General features: G+C 25.7%; 3 protein-coding genes and 1 long non-coding RNA gene across 12 annotated transcripts in view; 3 read left to right on the top strand and 1 right to left on the bottom strand.

Moving 5' to 3' along the window:
• How (protein held out wings) overlaps positions 1-2,904 on the top strand; it is a 43,284-nt gene extending 40,380 nt beyond the window's left edge. For all 5 annotated transcript variants that reach the window (XM_074245778.1, XM_074245777.1, XM_074245776.1 and 2 more), the window contains exon 9: positions 599-2,904. The gene's annotated coding sequence lies outside the window, so the exon portion shown is untranslated. The remainder of the gene's footprint in view (positions 1-598) is intronic.
• LOC141529279 (dnaJ homolog subfamily B member 6-B) lies at positions 599-13,691 on the bottom strand. Of its 5 annotated transcripts, none has more exons than XM_074245785.1 (7): positions 13,076-13,372; positions 9,384-9,494; positions 8,793-8,902; positions 8,313-8,489; positions 7,984-8,227; positions 7,392-7,481; positions 599-747 (listed from the first exon to the last, which is right to left on the bottom strand). In XM_074245785.1, the coding sequence occupies exons 2-7, from the start codon at positions 9,446-9,448 to the stop codon at positions 732-734; spliced, it is 702 nt and encodes a 233-aa protein (XP_074101886.1). In that variant the 5' UTR covers positions 9,449-9,494; positions 13,076-13,372; the 3' UTR covers positions 599-731. The 5 variants fall into 5 exon arrangements, with proteins under 5 accessions (XP_074101886.1, XP_074101884.1, XP_074101882.1 ...); XM_074245783.1 differs by lacking the exons at positions 599-747; positions 13,076-13,372 and adding exons at positions 5,691-6,902; positions 13,535-13,691; XM_074245781.1 differs by lacking the exon at positions 599-747 and adding an exon at positions 5,691-6,902 and having other exon boundaries at positions 13,076-13,374.
• On the top strand, positions 3,730-5,546 carry Acbp1 (Acyl-CoA binding protein 1). The gene is made up of 4 exons (XM_074245787.1): positions 3,730-3,814; positions 3,904-4,051; positions 4,868-4,982; positions 5,074-5,546. Exons 2-4 carry the CDS (start codon positions 4,037-4,039, stop codon positions 5,211-5,213), a joined length of 270 nt encoding a protein of 89 aa, XP_074101888.1. The 5' UTR covers positions 3,730-3,814; positions 3,904-4,036; the 3' UTR covers positions 5,214-5,546.
• Positions 9,668-11,663, top strand: LOC141529282 (uncharacterized). Its single transcript, XR_012479559.1, has 2 exons — positions 9,668-10,122; positions 10,196-11,663. It is a non-coding gene; the product is annotated as an uncharacterized LOC141529282 (long non-coding RNA).
• Positions 13,692-13,810: the final 119 nt, after the last annotated feature.

Raw genomic sequence — 13,810 nt, 5'->3', positions numbered from 1 at the left:
CAATATCATTAATAATATAAATATATAAATAATAATAATAATATATATTTTTAATTAAAAACTAATATTTTTTTTTTTTAACTAAGCCTAGAATCTTTAGTCTCTTTGCCTGTCCTAAGCGCGGGGAGGGTACACGAGCCATAATTTAATTTTTTTTAATTAAGTGTTTACTGAATCCTGCTAAAAAAGTAACAAACGCAGGTGTTGATAATAAATTCTATTTTATTTTAAAAATTTTTATTGTAAAGTTAATAATTTTCATTCTTCACAATTTAATTGCTTCACACTATAACTAATAATAAAATAGTGTAAAGCAATGCATTTTTATTTAAAAAGTACAAACTTATAAAAAAATCTTGTTCATAAGCATTTATGTTTATAAATCATTGCTTCTCATTAACGATTCTTTCTTAAGCTGTCAAGCTATTAGACAAAGTGATAAATTAAATAAAATATTAATACTTTATTAATTAATTAATAATTTAATAATATTAATATTAATTTTATAGTTTCAATCAAATCATAATTTACTAACAATACTGTTTTTTTTTTCTTTTTTTTTTCTTCTTTGTTAACCCTGGTTGTCGATGGCCTGTAGGCTTGGAGTGCTAACAATGGAATCCACTCGCCCCGTGCTAACACCTGGACTCTGGACACAGCATCCGCGTAAAGGTTCGCCACCCAGCTGAGAGTATTCGCCGTCCACGCGTCACCAGCCCTCTTCGTCAAGCTTATCCATCCTGTCTCCTAAAATAATTAAAAAAAAAAAAATTATTAATTTTTACACTGATCTAGATCAGTATATTTTTAATTTAAATTCAACGCACTAATGTCACCTCGGTCTCAATTATCAATTATTAATAATTAATTATATTTAAAATCCTGTTAGTAGAAAGAGACGTACTTGGAGTACTGATGTATTAATTATTATTATTATTATAATTATTATTATTATTATTATTATTTATTGACATGGCAGCAAGCTGATTTGATTATTTATTATAACTAAAATTAACAACCGCATAAACACAAGATATCAAGTTTTAATCATCCGACGTAATCTCGTACCGATCAACCCTTGTGGATAAGCTACACTTCAACTGGGACTTGGCGTTTACGATAATAACTTTATATTTTATTTTTTTTCTTTATATATTTACACGTTAATTTAATTTTATATTATATATTACATATTAAATATAAATTAATTAAATAAATATATTACCAACCGCGATAGATATCTTCTTAAAAACGATTAAGGGATGCATTGAAATTAACCAGTGCTATTTTTATTAATTCATTAATACTACTATTATTATTATTATAATTATTAATATCATTATAAATGTAATTAATTATAAAAAAAAAAAATCTGTCAATCTTGAAGATAGATCAGCAATACGGCTGAGGTAAAAAGTGCAATATTGTTTTAAAACTCAGAAGAAATTTATTTTCTCTTATCTCGAGTTTTCTTTCAATAATTTTTTTGTTATTAGAAATTATATTTTAACGTTTATTTTATTCAATTTAATAATATACGGTAGATAAAAATTTAAATATTTGTAGTAAAAATTTTGATAAAATTCATTTATTTATATAATTTTTAAATATAGTTTGAATTATTTGATATTGAAGAAATCAATAAAAATAGAATAAAATAAACAAAAAATATAAGAAAAAGATCTGTTATTAGTATTTAATTCAATTTCATCACGATTTAAATTAAATCGCTTATTAACGCGAGCAAAAAATCAATCTGTTGTTATAATTTATTGCAATACGAGAATTATTAATTGTAAATCTAATAATTATGTATTTTTAATTAATGAGTGAAATTTAATGAATGAGTATGTGAAGAAAGATTGACCGAGAGAAAGATATTTACTTAATTAATGATTAGTGTCATTAATTCTTTGCATAGATATAAATATATATAAAAAAGAAAAAACAAAAAAAACAAAAAAAAAGAATAAAAAGATTAAATAACATTTTCGTATATTTTTAGATCTGCCATATATATTATTATGAATAAGAATTTTATGAATATGTTACATAATGTTATACGATAACAAAAAAAAATCATGTGCCCATTACGACGAATTAAATAAATATTAAGTAAAATTTTTAGGCGTTTAAATTGTAGCTCGTGTTGCGTGTATATAACAACATTTGATTTATTTAAGTTATTGATTACAATTGTCTATTATATTATTATTATGTTTTTTTTTCGTGTAAGTAAAATTTAAGAACTGTTAACGAACAATTGATCTGCAGTTTGTAAAATTATTTTTGGTATTAATTTATTGTCTTGTTTTGTTGAAAACAAAAATTGAAAATTAATTTTGATATAAATTTTAAATAAACCCGCGCTTTTGATTAAATTTAAAAAATGCAGATCTGAAAAGTGTCCTTGATAATTTTTACTTAATAATATTTATCTAAGGTTAAAAAAAAAAAAAAAAACAAAAAAATGTACATCGAAAAATAATTGTAAACATAATATTAAATAGATAATTTAGCCAATTAGTAGAATTTAATTCTACTTTTTTGGCTTAATAAATACTATTATAAGCAATATTGGTAAGGTTACTTGTAACAATTACTAAGAACGATTTATATAGATATATATGTTCACATAATTATACATAAAAAATTAAATAAATAATTAATGGGCAATTTCGTTACAAGATTCTCGTACGTCAGTTATTTAGCTGATGTTAAATATGTTAATAGTCGATTATCTCAATAATAATTAATATTAGTTCATAGTAGCGAGTACCATTGTGAAAAGTGTGTGCAGGATACAATGTGGCAATATTATAGAGTCATTTAAAAATGATATGAATTTATTGTTAATGACAAATGTAATGTAATTTGAATCTTTTTTTTTTTTTTAACTACAAAGATCTGATTACGAGATATATGAATGAAATAGTTATTATATCACGATGATATTACTTTAATTATTTGCAATTAATTAATATGAAGATGATTTATATATATATATATATATATATATATATATATATATATATATATATATATATATATATTATTAATAAACAATGAATAATAAAGAGTTTAAAAAATTTATAAATACTAATTAAAAATTATTATGTGTATGCTGTACCGATTAAGAAAAATACATTGTGTTATGTTTGAAAAAATATTTATTACATATAAAAATTACAATCATTTTAAAGAATGTTATCTTTCACGTTTCTAAAATATTCACAGTTTCACTTATTATTGGTAATGGATACTTTTAAAATCACTATTGCATGATTTATATTAAATTAAACGCTGTCTAAGATCGTTAATAAATTTAAATCTTGTAAAAAATAATTGTCTAATTTTATTTTATTAATTTCCTTGCACTTTATTTTCACTTATTAATTTATTTATTATTTTTTTAACAAACTGATAATTAATTGTTGATTGTTGTAAATATTGATAAAATTTTTGAAATTTTTTAGCTTTTATTTTATTAATAAAAAAATTTTTTTAAATGTCACTTAAAAAAAATGAACTTATAGAAATTTTAATAAATTAAAAATGCAATTTTTTTAAAATCACTTTTTACAACAAATTTTTTTTGTTAAAGAAAATTAAAAAATTGTCAAGTGACAGCTAACTTTTAAAATATTTAAATTTTCGCGCGCTTGAAATTAGTCTCCGGCGTGAGAGAAGACTATCCGGGTCTTTCCTTCTTTTATAACGATACGACTGGAGTCACTTTGCACATATTTTATTTACTTCTACCTTTCTCTAAGCAACTAGAGAATAAGATACTTATTATACTCTTTGGCAACTAGTAAGTACAAACGTGTATATTTATATCTAACTATATACTATCATATCCTTTATACTAGAACTTTTTTTATCTCATCTGCCACGTTTTAGCTCGGGGAAAACTGCCGTTACATTTATATCTATATTACAATCATTTTTTGAATCTTGATAAATCCAATATTACGATCGCCTAATTAATAATTGTATTAATTACTCCGATATCAGCGTAATAAATACACCCACCATGTCAGTTCAAGAGGTAAATATTTTCATAAATCATTTATTATGTTCTCTTAAATTATAAAGTTTAATTTTAGCGATAATTTTTAATTACAACAAATAAAAAAAGCATCCCGAATAATTTGTCAAGGATGTCAATACTTGTTAAATTATTTAAATTATTTCAAGGTTATAACACGTGAATTATGTTTTGTTTTGTCAATATTTATCGATTAATATTTATTTTTTAATTTTTGTTTAGTTATTAATTAATTTTTGTTGTATTTAATTGATTATTTTTAATAATTTATTAAATTATGGAATTTATTGTTTGGTTTCATATGTTCAATGTTTATTTTTTTTAGTTGATTTCTCAGTTAATATGTCCTTCAAGTACGAAATTACAAAACAAAATATTTTTTTAATTCAATTTAGGGAGAAAAATAAAAAATAATTATGACAATTTACAAATTGTTAAAAAACAATTAATTAATGATAATACTGAAGTTAGAGGTCAGCTGTTAATTTTAAAAATTTTTTTAACAAATTAATTACAATAAAAATAATGCTTTTAAAAATTTTCACTTGCAATTTTTATTAATTTTTACATGTGAAACTTTTTAATTAATTTTTTTTTTTTTAATAATTTAATTGCTACAAACTTTTTTCTTTTTTAATTTATAAATATTTTTGAATTTGTAAAAATTGTAGTAATCACAAAAAAAACTGACTCTAATTATAATTACTAATTACAAATTTTTTTTTTTTATTCAAATTATTGTATTATTTATCGCAAAAGAATAAAAATTTTTTTTTAATAAATTTCAACTTGTTCTCATTTTGGAAATAATTTCAGGAATTTGAAAAAGCTGCTCTAGAAGTAAAAGAATTAGCATCACAACCATCAGAAGAAGATTTGTTAATACTTTACGGTTTATATAAACAAGCCACGGTGGGAGATTGCAATATTGGTAATATATATTGTCATAAAAAATTAATTTCATAAAACTTTAACAATTATATATTTTGCATTTTATTGATTAAAAAAATTTTGAATTGTAGATAGACCAGGTATTTTTAATCTTAAAGGCAGAGCGAAATGGGATGCGTGGAACGCAAAAAAAGGAATAGATAAAGAGGTTGCCCAGAAAGATTACATAAAAAAAGTAGCTCAATTGGTAGAGTCTATTGGAAAAAAGTGATTTTAGTGGTTTAATTATAATGTTATAAATTATCATTATAATTAAACACAACAATTACAACTAACAAATTAGATTTAAAATAGAATCACAAGAGAACGCGCAAATATAAAAATATAAATATTAAAGTGCTGTTACTTAGAGCATAAAAACTAATACATTTTTACACTTGATCTACGGTGCAATTACTTGAAACTTTAAATATATCACATATAACAATTGTTTTTCTATAATTATTAGCTTCGTTATTTTTGTAACAATTTTACAGTTCCGCCAGGTACTAGCTTTTTTTAAGGAATTGATGTATAAATAAATTAACCATTATTAGATCATGAAGAGTGTATTTTTTTTTTATCTTAAAATTAAATCGTCTTATCTTTATATACACATAGATAATTAATAATAATAATATTTAAAATTAAAAAGTGAATTTGACTACAGTGTGATGAAATGATGATGAATAATTTGAAAATCAATCGATAAAAATTAATATCAGACTATATTTCCAGACAGCATTTATCATCAATTGAATAATAATTATTTTCCACTTATTTATTTTCAATAACATTAATCAATTAATTTATTGTAATAATAACTATAATTATAATTGTGATAATATTAAACTTAGTAATTAATTTCTATCTATGTGAATACAGATACCTATTCAAAATAGCGTAGCAAATATATAGTGTCTTAAAAATAAATAGATCCGGTTTTTTATCAACTTATGCATTTTCACATTATCCTCATTATTGAGTGTCTGTTAAAAATAATTGTCTCTTTGAAAATTTATCATTAACAACAATAACTTTAACAAACTAAATGTAGACATACTTTTAATACAATAAAAAGATCCACCGAATCATTTCATACGCGAATTAATATTTTTATATAATAATTGTTACAATAATAATAATAATAATAATAATAATAATAATAATAATAATAATAATAATAATAATAATAATAGCATCAATGATTATTATTATTATTACTACTAATGAAATGAATAAATAAAATTATAAATAATAAGTCGGCTCAGCAGTTTACAATAATCGCATTTTATCATAATACACGGGATAATTTATTTTATTAATTACTAGAATTCAAATTTGCGCGCGCAAGCGCGCGCATGAATTTAGGATTTGCATATATTTTTATGCTTTGATATATTTGACCAATCACGTTACGAATAGTTTGCTTACATGATATATTTTCATATTTTTCATCTAAATTATAAAAGTGGATTTTTATTTAATGCAGTCACAGTAACGCTATAAAGTGTAGAGTAATTTAAAAGCTGCAAATGTCTATTTAATTATATGAAATGATGTAACAGAATAAAGAGCCGCTGGTAATGAAAGAAAAAGGGTAAGAGATGATTTTTAATATAACTACTTAATTGATTAATGGAAAAAAAAAGTAATTTTAATTAGTCGACTGGTCATAGCCAAATTACTTAATTTTTTTTTTTAATTTTTGTCTGTATTGAATGTTTACTATCACTTTCGTTTACTTTTTTCGTGCTTGATACTTGTGTGTGGATGATGATAATGATTTTTTATCCTATTTAAGTTATCGGTATGCGGTATTTTCGCACTGGAACTACCGCGAACGGCAGTATTGTTTCCCGTTGATGATGTGTCGACGGTTTTGTCATTCACTTGACGACTCGTCGATGCTTCATTCAACCTGACAAACAAGATATGTATCACACGTTTTACTTATTATTCATTATAATTTATAATTTATAATTGAAGTTATTCCGTAGGATAGATATAAGTATCAACAATTAATTTTTTTAATTTATTGAACATTAGCTGATTTGTCAATAAAAAATCACTAGTAATAATAAATAGATAATTAAAATAAATTAATATAATTTGGTAAATTACATTTCATTTTTTGGGCTTGGGTTAATTGTTAGATATTATCATTCAATTAATCAACTCACGGGATGCATCGACCAGCCTTTTTGTAATTGTTATAATTATTACAATTATTATTATTATTATTAATATTATTAAGCGAAATACCGGTAAATTTTTAAGTTAAAAAATTCTTAATATGAAATTATTGAAACCGAGTGTAAATGAGTGAATGATTGATTTTTGTGTTTAAATAAATATAAAGTAGTAATAATAAGCATGAGTTAAAAAAAAATAATGAATTTAACTGTACGTGATTGATTGAGGAACACCATTGACGGTTCTAGACTTGACAACGTCGTTTTCATAAAAAGTTATGGTCTCCTTTCCACCTTCGACGACCCTGTTGATAATTTAAATAAGACATATTAATAAATTTTATCTCCAAGATAGTTATATGATAAAATTGAATGATAAGAATTGAGGCTGCATTCAAAAATTCTCTATCTCTAGATACACAATTAGAAAATGACCTTGTATTTGGTGAATTATTGACATTTTTAAAGATATAAGCTCATCTCGATGTTACACTCATCAAGAGCTTTCATTTGAGTACCCACATCAATTTTTCATATATATATATATATATATATATATATATATATATATATATATATATATATATATATAATATATATAAAAATATATGAAAATGCATGTGGGTACTCAAATGAAAGCTCTTGATGAGTGTAACATCGGAATGAGCTTAAATCTTTAAAAACGCCAATAGTTAAGAAAATACAGTGCAATTTAACAAAAGTCATTATTTAATAAAGCAAAATTTTATTTATTTATTCAAGGTTACTAGTTATAATTAAATAAATAAAATAAAATTGTAAACTTACTTGTGAGTTGTTATTTTTTTTCCGTTAACAAATCGCGTAGAAGTACTTGTCTTCCGTACATTAGAGCCCATAGGTGCTCCATTGGAGAAACTGCTAAATGAAGAGAAACAGTCTGCTCCAGAGCCGAAAAATCCAAATGGCGAAGAAAGACTGAGATCAAGAGTACCGAAAGGTGAATGTAAGCTGTTTTGTCTTGGATGTCCGTGTCTTTGGCCTCCTCGACGTCCATTGCCGCCATTCAGCACTAAAAATAAACAATATGTTTATTTAAATAAAAATAAAACAAAAATAAATATAGAATTTATGAGTGAGTGACATTAAGTACTGACTATCAAATAAATCGTCGAACGGAGAGCCTTGGAAAAATTCTCGGAAAACATCTTCAGGATCTCTGAAGACAAACCATTCATTGAAGACCGGATTATACTCATCCTCGTGTCTGCGTTTGTTTCCAGGAATTTGCAGGCCTTCTTTTCCATATTGGTCGTAAATTTTTCTTTTCTTCTCTGTAACAAAAACCACCAACAATAAAATAATTGTTATTATTAAATATCATATAATAAGAGTAAATAATTTATAAAAAAAAATATACTCAGATAATTTAAAGAACAAAAGTAAGTTATTTTCTTTAAAAGTAAAACTATAATCTCGTCAACTTTGCCACTGACGTTATCTAATCTTATTAAAAAAAAAAAAAAAAAAAAAAAAAAAAAAAAAAAACGAGATTATTTTTCAGTGACTAATAATTAGTCCTTATAAATAAATAATAAAAAAAAAAAAATTAATACAGTTTGTCGAAGATGACTCACCGTCAATCAATACTTCGTACGCCTCCGAGATTTCTTTAAACCTTTTCGTCGACTCGTCAAGATTGTCGGGATTCTTGTCCGGATGCCATTTGAGAGCTAATTTGCGGTATCTAAAAAAGGATAACCCTCGTAAAAATAATGACTATCCAAGTAGTAAACGGAAAAAGATAAAATAAAAAATTGCAGGAAGAGATAAATAAATAAATTTAAAAAAAATAAATAAAATAATATACACGTATACATGTGCATGTAAATATAAAAAAAACTATGAGCTATTATTATTGTAATAAAAGGACATGAGTGTAGTGTGAGTCGAACTGCACCAGGGTCACAGACCTCTTGGCCGAGATGTCAACCTTGGCCGCTGCAAAGATTCTTAACAAGAATGGCCTCATGGCAACTATACTACTCTCTAATGTCGTATGTGTACCAACTAGTTAGTACACTTACTTGACTAAAATTTTTAATTAGCTTTCTTCTTTTTTTCTCTCTCTCTTCCAATTATACTTTGTTTTTTATTTATTTATTTATTTATCATCATAATTATTGCAATAATGTATCGTAATAATTATGTTTTAAATTAGTACTCACGATTTTTTAATTTCAACAGGCGTAGCCGTCTGTGTTAACTCAAGAATTTTATAATAGTCTACCATGATCTCAGTCTGTTCGGCCGATTACTTAATTCTTCGACAGGACCACCTGTAATTTAAAGCAGAAAAATTAATTTAATAAAACATTTAAAGTATTTGCACGTAGTTATTATTTATTTAAAAAATTTATTAAATTGCTGTGCAGACAAATTGACGGCACCGTTTTTTTATAACCAGTATATAGAGTAACATCAAACTTGTTCTTGGTCTTGCTCTACTAACCTCTATTAAATAATAAAAGATTAAATATAACGATATCCAACAGAGTGGATATATATGTAGATATTGTTATTACGATATCTACGACAATTGATAGATAATTAGACTTTTAAAAAATATATATAAACATACAATGATAAACAGTTCGTCATCGGAGCCTAACTCTACACTAGTAAATCCCAATGTTTTGCAATAGCAACTTTCTCTTTTTATCATACCGCTACAACAGTAATTAAATATATCAAGTGTTGATGTTAATAACAACAAGATGTGAGTGTAAAAATGATAAATAAAAAATCCAATCGAATCAAATACTGCCAAGGAAATTTCTAAACTTAAACGCGTTAACGTTAGAATAACACAAACGCGGAGGTGGAGGTCACGGTAGCTCAACTACGACTCAAGAGAAGAAATAAACATTTTCTATTACCTTCAAATTAATTATTGTAATTCTAACTGTAAGATAGCGTGCCATTATTTGCAGTGATAATTACCGAAGAAAAAAAAAATTAATTAATAATTATTTTTCAGTGATAAGATTAGTTGTTTTGTTAATAATCGACCTAAATGATGGCTTGATTGTCCTCGTCCTCGTCATCATCGCATGACCATAGATTCGCGGACGATTTCACACGTGGGTCGTTGTGGGCGCGTCTCCAACAATCGGACCAACTTTAAATTATATGTGTACACAATATATAAATATATATTTAACGTATGTGAGAAAATTCAAGGAAGGAAGCTCTAACATTATCATGATCTATCTATAACTAGTGTATAAGTATCTATACATTAAATACTTATAAATAATATAATAAAATCAAATATATCGTTTTGGTGGAAATGGAAGTGACAAATGAGCATTTGTCAAATCAAGTGTGGTAAGATCAATGTCATTTATCATTCCAAAGGATCGAAAAGGGAATACAAGTAAATTGATTTTAAGAACTGGTTTTGAGCCTTTGTTTGGCGGAAGGAAAAGCGGAAAAATTTGCCAAGCTCTTGATTGTCCCGGAATTATAAAAAAAAATTAAGAATGAAAAAAAAAACAAAAAAAAAAAACTAGTATAGTACTGATGTATTAGTATTATTGAAGTGTGTTTATAAAAGAGAAAAAGAGAGATAAGTTAAGTGGAAAAAAGAACGAGGGGGTTTTTTAATATAATGCCGCAAGCGAGCAATGTATGTGCGAGGTGGGCGTCCTCAACGGTGTCGAGTCGGTGCGTGACGTCAGTCATACATATTTGGCCAGCGAACGTATCGACGGATATCATTTTTAACAACCAGACCATCGTTACAATCACTACACCGATGTCTATAACTATTTACTAGTTATGAATCCGCTGATGGTTGTTCTATCCATCAATAAGTTGTAGTAAAAGTTTTAAGTTTTATCCGTGGCTCAGCACTTAATCCGAATCATCTTCCATCAATTTAGCTGCTAAACCACTCTTCTTTTACTCGAATCTCTACATGTACATAAAGTAATACATACACAGACTCTCGTCAGCAAATTTAAGCTCTTGATGTTATCTTTATCTTTTTTTTTTTTTTTTTTTTTACTATGACTATAAATTTTTTTTTGTAATTCTGCATTCGTCGCACGTAAACAGTGTCTTTGAACAAACAAAAATAAATAATAAATTAGAGTTAATAAAATAGCGAGCTGCTGATTAATTTAAATAGTTAAGTAATCGAGCGTAGGTGCTAACGAAAAATTATTTTTGCGAAAGCGAAATCACGAATCAAGTGTGACATTTTTAAACTACGCACTTTGAGATATTTACTACTTACTATTTCCATACATTATAATTTATAATAATAATAATAATAATAAGTGATATACGATGTACTTAATTCTTAACAATGGACATTGTTTAATTTTGTCGTACTTAGTATCAGTTGCCTGTAATAAGATCATATGTAATTAATACATAATGTCAAAGTGTATTAAATAACTTGTGTTGCAAAAATTAAAATTAAAAAAAAAAAAAAAAAAAATAAATAGATAATTGTATGTAAGTTCGTCGAAAGATTCAACGTCACTGTATTTACAAAATCCCGTATTAAATTTATTTTAATGTCAGCGGTCTCAGTCGGACATAAGCCAAAATAATCTTCACGACATGCGATTGGCCATCTGAAAAAATTTCATTAAATAATTAAAAACAATTCAAATATTATTTATTATTTTTACTTCTGTAAAGTTTTAATTAGCTTCAAAATAATCGTAAGTTATTTATTAAACAGTCCTTGAACCGACATACTACGCGGACTTGCACCAATGACCAATAATAATAGTAACAGTATCAGTAATAGTACTAGTAACAGTACAATAACAATGATAATAATAAAGAGCAATCAATGCTAACAATACTGCATTACTATAGCTTTAAAACTAATCCTTTGACGTTGTTAAACATTTAATCACTCGTACTTGCATACACATCAATGATTAATGACTAATAATCATACTCAGGACGATTTATTATCTATTTAATTCGTTTTTGTATATTTTTCTTGAGTAATTGTTGAGTTTGTCTGTGTTCGAGTAATCGAATAAACCCGAAGTTAATCGACGGCACCATGGTAACGAGTTAACTGATACCATTTATTATTATAACTTTTTGTTACAAGCTATAACATATAAAAAAAAAAACCTTGTACTTAACAGAAAGCAACATTTTAAAAAGCGTTCAATACTGCTAGACAATAAAACCAATCAACTGAATGATTGATTAGAATTTATGATGGTAAGAAGTCAGTCATTCTACACTTTTTTTTTTTTTTTTAATTCATATTTGTATTTATAAAAGACTATCTTGCTCACTGGAAGCTCAAGGTTCATAAATGACTATTTATTTTTACTTTGGTAAAGTATCATTGCCAAATAATTTATCCAGCTTTTAATTTTTAAAAACGGAGTTAATTTTAAAATTCCTTTTGCTGAATAATTTAGCAGAAAAAAAAAACTAGAGAAATGGCATGACAAAGCATTGAACAAAGAGCGTGGATATGTAATTATCTCAACATAAATCTTTATATGCATGTATATTTTTTATATATAATATACTAAAAAATATAAAGCAATCTCCGTGATCCTATTATAGAATATTCGAGATAGGAGATTGACGCAGAAGCAGCAAATTTTTGGAAGTGTTCTACTGGAAATTTTTTAGCAAATAGATCATCATAAAATATATACAACTACATACAGACAGTGAGATGCTGTATGTGTATTTGTCATTTTTTTATAAAATTTTCCTAGTAGGGTATGTTAAAAATTGTTTTCACTTTTTAGTTTAGCTTGCAATTGGCTAAAAAAATTACGCTCAACTGTTATCAATCAATACGGTCAGCTATAAAATAAAAAAATAAATAAATGAAATATTAAAAATAAAGGAAACTCACCGAGACACAGAAAGCTAGTAAATAGTTAACACAAACTTGCACTTAAATACTAACACACTATTGAAATGACATGGATTTAAAAAAAACGTTGGTGTGTGCAGATAGTGCTTATAAAGTGAGTGTATTTAAGTAGACAGATAAGTACAAATAAACATATATATATGTACCAAGCCAAGAATAATTTAACAATCTCACTCCGTGGATGGACGTAACGGACAAGACTTTATTACGACAAAGGTGGAGAAACTCGACTAACTGAGACTTGAACTTGGCTACATGCTACATGGACTGTTATATTAATGCATCAACCATCAGCACCAACACACGCCAATACGCCACTGGCATACTCTGTACCAAATTTAATCAATATCAATATGGCGTACAACCTTTATTCGAATTTATCTCTGTAATTATTTTAAATCGCTATTAATTAGATAAATTATCACTCGACAAACTTACCTCCGATAAATTTTCCAATCTTGTGTCAAAATTTATTTATTTATCCGGTATATTAACAGTCAATGCACTCGTTAATTTATCAATAAAAATTTCCAAATGATTTTGATGAAGAATCAACGAAAAAAGTAACAGGAAACAGCTGGCTAGAAATATATTGCGTTTCTCTAGCGTGCATGTGTCTGTCTGATTTTTCTAGAAACAGGACTACCAACGATTGCTTGAACTATACCAAGTTTAATTCACTGTAGCAAATGAAAAGAGAGAGTCGACACAATA

The sequence above is a fragment of the Cotesia typhae genome, unplaced genomic scaffold (genome assembly GCF_013202065.1).
Source record: "Cotesia typhae breed Kobodo isofemale line unplaced genomic scaffold, CoteBio_Ctyphae contig_48, whole genome shotgun sequence".
NCBI lineage: Eukaryota > Metazoa > Arthropoda > Insecta > Hymenoptera > Braconidae > Cotesia > Cotesia typhae.
Note: the sequence above shows the minus strand (reverse complement) of the source record. Positions and strands in the feature narration are given on the sequence as shown.